The following is a 6,501-nucleotide window of genomic DNA, read 5'->3' on the forward strand; positions in this document are numbered from 1 at the left end:
AAAAGGTCCTGGAACATCTCAAGTGGCTGACATGACAGGCAAGGCTCCTATGGCATCGGCACCTCCAAGCTCGCCGATGACTCAGAATCCCCAGAATTCTACAACTACTACTGCAAGACCTTTCACTGGGAATTCTCAAGCACCAACGTTCTAGATGCCTAATGCATCGGCAGATCCAATGCCGACGCAGCACAGGTTATGACACAGCCAGGGTATGTCAATTCAATGATGATGCCCAATTATCAGTCATCGGTAGGACCCACACCGATGAATGTTAATGGTGGATGTATAGGCCAGTTCGTCTTTCCACAGATACCTCAGCAGAATCATCAGGCCGTAGGGTTTCAACAGGGACCAGTCCAACCTGGGTTTCGGAATCAAGGGTTGATCAACCAACCGATGAATCTTGGCCAGCAGCTTGGTGGTCAGCAGGCGATGGTTAATCCAATGTTCCATGGAGATCGTGCACCTCAGAGACACGTGGAAGCTTATCAGCCGGTGCCAGATCCACAACCACCTCATCGGCAAGATGCCGATGCTTATTGGGCCGATAAGATAGCTGAAGTGATGAGAGACCAATTTGGAATAAAACCCAAAGTCAACACTTACTCTTACCGGACACCGTATCCTCCTGCATATGATTTAATTCCACTTCCAAATCGGTACAAGGTACCGGATTTCACCGAGTTTTCTGGACAGGATGGTACATCAACTATGGAGCATGTTAACAGGTTCATCATCCAGTGTGGAGAATCTACTAACAGAGATGAGTTAAGGGTTTGCTTGTTCTCATCCTCTTTGTCTGGATTGGCCTTTACTTGGTTTATTTCATTACCTCCTAATTCAGTGATCACTTGGGCCGATCTAGAGAAACAATTCCATAAATACTTCTTTTCCGGAGTTCATGAGAAGAAGATTACCAATTTAGTCAGGCTGAAACAACGCAATGATGAATCGGTTGAGAGTTTTGTGCAAAGATTGCGAGAGGTCAAGAATAAGTGCTACAGTCTGGTTCTGGACGATCGGCAGCTAGCTGATTTGGCTTTCCAATGATTGTTGCCACATATCAGAGACAAGTATGCTTCTCAAGAGTTCGAGAGTTTAAGTCATTTGGTGCAGAGGATTTCTGACCAAGATATTAAACCTTTTGAACCCAAGAGAGCATGGAATAAAAAGGTGTCATTTGTCCATGAGGCAGCAAGCTCAGACTCTGATGAAGAACCAGTCATCGGCTTGGCTGAGTGGGTGAAAAATAAGAAATCGATGTCTTGTCCTTTTGGGCATAAGGAACTAGAGAAGTTTGCATTTGACATCACCAAAGCCGATAGAATATTTGACTTTCTACTTCAAGAGGGCAAACTAAATTGTCACCCAATCATGTGATTCCATTGGTAGAAGAATTAAAGAAGATGAAGTATTGCAAGTGGCACAATGCAACGTCTCACAGCACCAATGAGTGTAAGGTTTTTAGGCAACAACTGTGTCGGTGTTTTCCCCCCGGGGGGTCACACCAACGAGTGAAACTTTTATGCGTGCTCCCCTTTCCGGATGGTGATGCAAGAAAAGACACAAAGATTTATCCTGGTTCGGGCAAGAGAAGGCCATACGTCCAGCGGGGGGGGGAGTGTATGTATTATCTTGCACCTAAGTTCTTGTACAGGGGTGAATACAGGCGTGGTATGAACTGAGATGGAGTGAGGTCGCTCTACTATGTATGTCTTGTGTTGTGTTGCACCCGAACCTCCCCTTTTATAGTTCCAAGGAGAGGTCTAGGGTACATGCATAGGCGACAGAGTAGGGGTCGATAGAGGTATGGCGTGCTCACCTACTCGAGGCCTCCGTACCAGCGTGGCCTCGAGCTGTCCCGTCCTGGTGCCTTGATGATGATTACGCATGCCCCTAAATTCCGCTCCTGTGCGCCGTCCTGGACTGACTTATCTGTTGCATGCTTGTACGTCGTGGTGGCAGCTACGTCGGAGTGGTTGTAGTGCTGTCATTCGTCGCCCGACCCTTCTCCAGGAAGGAAACGTGCCTACTCGAGGGTCATGAGCCATATAATGCCTTGCTGGCCAGAGCGCTGACCTTGGGCATCTCGAGGGGGGTCTTGATTAGACATCCCGACCCATTCCCTGCGCCCTGCCACGTTCTGGCTTATTTGGTGGGGAAGGCTACAAAAGGAACAACGAGACGGATGCCTGTTCCCTATCACGCTTCCCGTGACTGACGGATTAGGTGAGAACGTGGCAGGCGCATTAAATGCCCTAGTACCCTTGCTCGCGTCAGGCGGCGGCCGGCGTCCTTGCGCTCGAGGCCTCCCGTTTCGTATGAGCCTGTTTCCGTATTCGACGGTAGCCGGCGCTCGAGCCCTGGTCGATTCGCAGGACGCTCTTTCCGTGTTCGAGACTATAGTCATCGAGGACCGTGCATACAACTAGACGTCGAGTTGGATGCCTCGACTTGCGTACGGATACTCTCGATATGCACATCAGTTTGGGTACCCCTTACTGATATCCTCGACAGTAGCCCCCGAGTCTCCATTCGAGCGCTTGCGCTCGAGTGGAGGCTCTTTTTGGTGGTCGAGTTTCCGTGGGGGCGCGCGAGCGACCCCGCGGGGGTAGCCCCCGAGCCCTTGGAGGAGTTTTTGACTCCTTCGAGGGTTATATTGCCTATTTTGCGGAAACGCTCTCGACATCCATTGTGGAAGGCTCTAATTGGTTCGTTTTACGCAGGGGTCTCGACGTACTCCCGGTGGAGCAAGCGTCATCCACCCCAGATTGAGCTCCTAGCGGGTAATCCAAGTGAGAAACTGTGCCCCATTCGAGGAGGTCAGCTGCAGCCTGGAGGCGTTCTCATAAAGCGGGGTTGACGTGGTCGGGGATGCTGGCCTTGTTCGATGGGGTCCAGTGGCTCGATGCCTCCCTTTGGGGGGATTCCTTTCGACCGTCTCGACCCTACCTTGGACATCCCCAGCGAGTTCTCGAGGCGGGCCTCGATTTTCGACCACTCGCCGGGCATCCCTGACTCTGGTACTCGAGATCAGCTGTCGAACCCATTCGGCGGGTCAGCCTGCGACCTCTCGAGATTTTCGTGGGTACATACCTTGGCTTACAGGGGAAGGCAAAGGCCGTGGCGGTTCGCCTTTTTGCCCGTTGGGCGCGTCTTTTCAGGCGGGAGCCGTTGCGGCACTGTGCCGGCGCGGAATTCGTAGCGTCCTGTCTGTGAGAGAGATAAGGACCGTTAGGCGGCACATTTATTGGAGGAGTTACCGTATCCGTCGGATCCGCCCGTTGGTGGGTTGCCGTCTATAAATGTCTTGTGGTCTTCCTGTCATCGCTCCTTCCGCCTTCTGCCCTAGCCCTTGCCTTAGCTTCCTTGCCATCTCGCACGCGCGCACCCTCGAGCAGTAGTGAAGTCACCCTTCTCCCACATGAAGATGCCTGTGAGACTCATCGCCTCCGATGACTGGCGCCCGTCGTCGATGACGGAGCGCCGGCTGTTGGAGCTCGAGAGGGAGGGGCTCCTGCGCCCCCACACTTCGTCACCGCGGCCTGAGTGGATCGCGCCGACGGCGGACCACCTAGAGCCAAGGCGACCCAAGGGATACGTGGTTTCTTTCGCCAAGTTCCATCGCCACGGCTTGGGATCCCCTCCGAGCCGTTTTATGCGGGCGCTTTGCCACCACTACAGCGTGGAGCTCCAACACTTCTCGCTGAACGCCATCACCGCCGCAACGGTTTTTGCCGCGGTGTGTGAAGGCTATCTGGGGATGATGCCGCATTGGGAGCTGTGGCTTCACCTGTACCGGGGCGAGCACTTCAACACCCCCAGCGGGACCGCAGGGGTGAGGAAGCCGGTGCAGGCCGGGTGCCTCAACCTGGTGCTGAAGACCGGCAAGTCGGAGAAGCCGCGGGAGTACATCCCCGTGGGCTTGACGTCGAACCATGCGGATGGGATTCCCAATGGTTTTATTTACGGAATGACGACGACCTCCTCCCTGCCTACACTGGTCGTTTGATCTCGGAGCGTCCGGATCACCGAAAGTATGGCGTTGTCTAGGCCCACCAATCACGGCTCGACCCCCTCCTCGACGCCTTGAAGAAGCTACGCGAGGAAGGCCTGACAGCTGCTCTCGTCCTCTCGGCCGTCCATCATCGGAGGGTTCTCCCGTTGATGTCTCGGCCGTTGAGGATGGACGAGATGGGTCCTTGTGTTTCGTCCCGGGATCTCGAGGCTTGCCGAATGTCTAACGAGGCTCCGGCGGATGATGAGGTTGCGGCCCGAGTCAGGGCGGCCGTTGCTGGTGACTTCCAGCCAGAGCACGTCGACGGCTTCCCTATGAGGCCTGACGAGGGATCAATCGATCTGGTAAGTTCTTTTCTCGCTTATGGCTTTGATTCCGGATTTTCTTCGACCCTTCTTAAAGCTTGTCTTTGCTCGCGCAGTGATTGACGCTCGATCCTCGAGGCCTCCAGTAAGGGAGGACGAGGTCGATCGTGACAAGCGGCGAGAGTTCGCGGAAAAGCAGAAGTCTGCAATGGACTTAAAAAAGAAGAAGGAAAAGAAGAAGAATCTCGATTATCAAGCGCTGGAGATGCGTCGAGCGAAGTCTAGGCAGAGGGGGGAGCTAGAAGAAGAATCCCTCGACGAGGACGATGGCGGCGATGGTGACGACGATAGCGATGATTCCGAGGGAATGGCGTCCCGTCTCGACCAGATCCTCGAGGGCCCTCCCCCGACCGGCGTCGACGTCCCGCGGACGGGAGTCCCAAAGGGGGCGCCAAGCGGGTCTCGTGAAAGTCAGCAGAGGGAGTCGTCTCCACGTCGTTCTCGCGCCGACACTCCTCCAGAGCCTGTGCCCGGTCGGACCGTCCCCCGCCCCCAACCTCCTCCCGCGTCTAAGGCGGGCCACCGGGTTAAGTCCCTGACGACGGGGCTGCTGACTCGCGGTCGCGCCGCGGCCTCGAGTAACGGGGGAACGGATCGCGGGAGTACCGGTCTAGGCGCCGGCCAGGCGGAAGATGCTGATCCGATACCGGCGCCCGCTCGTGAGGGCCCCGGAGCCTCGACGCGGGGTGGCTCGAAGCCTGCTGGTCGAGGGACCGGTAGGCGGGTCGCCCTTCCTGTGGGGTAAGGTCTTCAATGTCGTGGTTCTTGTTTTTCGATGCTTTTGAATTTTCTTGGGCTACGGTCTTTACTTATGCTCATTCTTCTTCCCTCACGTTGAAGCGAACGCTCGAACAGGCCCAGCCCTCAATGGTCAAGAGGCTTAAGGTGGGAGCAGCCTCTAAAGACTCAAGTTAGCGGTTTATTCCCGATATCGTGTTACCCTTATGTCGATCATCATGGCTGACTTCCTTTCTGTGCTTACAGGCTCTTCCGATCCTCGGCCATCGGCCGGTGCCGAGGGCGCCCCGCCACGTCCATTGGTGGGGGTGCCCACCCCGCCGTCACCGAAGCAGGTCGAGGCGCCTCGCCCCCAAGAACAGGAGGGAGCCCCCGAGCCTCCCCAATCTGGGGTCGAGGAGGATCCTATCACGATAAGTGACGGATCCAGTGGCGACAGGCTCTTGAGGGACGCCCGCCCCATGGACGAGGAGGTCGAGGCTTCTCCCGTCGCGAAGCGGACACCTTGGCCCATCGGGCTCCACTCCGTCGAGGAGGAGAGGAAGAGAGGAGAGGAAGAACGCGAGCGAGAGGCACAACATCAGCTGCAGGAGGGACAACACTTGCCGCAGCAGGAAGGGGAAGAAAGAGAGGAGGGGCGCCGGCCGGAAGGAGCCCAGCTTGAGGAACTGCTAGAGCAGAATGGGCAGGAGGAGCTGCGGGAGCTCCAGGAGCAGCAGCAGCAAAGGAGCCAGCAGTTAGAGGGACTGCTCGAGCCGCCGCCCCGCAGTCCATCCCAGCCGGTGCTGCCGACGCCGCAAGAGCTTGAGACCAGGCAGGAGGGTGTACCGGTCTATGGCCCTCCGACCTCGGCGTGGCTCCGTCCAGGAGCGCCCGCTTCTATCCCAGTGGAGCCAAGGCAGGCGGATGACGTAGTGGCGCTTGCTTGCATGATGCGCACCCCGGTGGACCCTCAGTCCGAGATTAAGGGCACGGTCTACGGCATCGAGGGGATCGCTCCCAAATTTCTCTAAGAACGACGGCCGTGGGAAGACCACAAGCCCTCTAAGGAGGATGAAGCCGGGACGTCGTGCGGTGGCGCTTTCGACGAAACCGGGACCAGGAAGACGGTGGACGATGACGGGTGATTCCCCTCCCTAATCGACCAATTTTTACGTCATGGGGGATCGCTCGAGGCCGTCCAGGAGCTCATCCGGGGCGTCAAGGCGGGCACGGAGGAGGAAATGGAGAACTGGTGCCCCGACCGGATTTGCATCCGGGCCTCCACCGACCCGTCCGAGCCTAACATCTTTTTGGATGATTGGAAGGAGGCCGAAAAGTGGGAACACCTCGAGGAGCTTCGCCTCTGGATGAAGCATGTGGTGGGGCTCCTATCTG

At 56.4% G+C, this 6,501-nt stretch overlaps 1 protein-coding gene across 1 annotated transcript; it reads left to right on the top strand.

Moving 5' to 3' along the window:
- On the top strand, positions 4,385–6,137 carry LOC110436442 (histone-lysine N-methyltransferase 2B-like). Its single transcript, XM_021463541.1, has 3 exons — positions 4,385–5,102; positions 5,371–5,597; positions 5,739–6,137. The coding sequence occupies exons 1-3, from the start codon at positions 4,385–4,387 to the stop codon at positions 6,135–6,137; spliced, it is 1,344 nt and encodes a 447-aa protein (XP_021319216.1).

The sequence above is a fragment of the Sorghum bicolor genome, chromosome 6 (assembly GCF_000003195.3).
Source record: "Sorghum bicolor cultivar BTx623 chromosome 6, Sorghum_bicolor_NCBIv3, whole genome shotgun sequence".
NCBI classification, from domain to species: Eukaryota; Viridiplantae; Streptophyta; class Magnoliopsida; order Poales; family Poaceae; genus Sorghum; species Sorghum bicolor.

Coding starts and splice junctions, on each gene's coding strand:
- LOC110436442 (XM_021463541.1), top strand. CDS start 4,385: ATGGCTTTGATTCCGGATTTTCTTCGACCCTTCTTAAAGCTTGTCTTT. Junction 5,103..5,370: donor GCCTGCTGGTCGAGGGACCG/GTAGGCGGGTCG, acceptor CTGTGCTTACAG/GCTCTTCCGATCCTCGGCCA. Junction 5,598..5,738: donor CCCGCCCCATGGACGAGGAG/GTCGAGGCTTCT, acceptor TTGCCGCAGCAG/GAAGGGGAAGAAAGAGAGGA.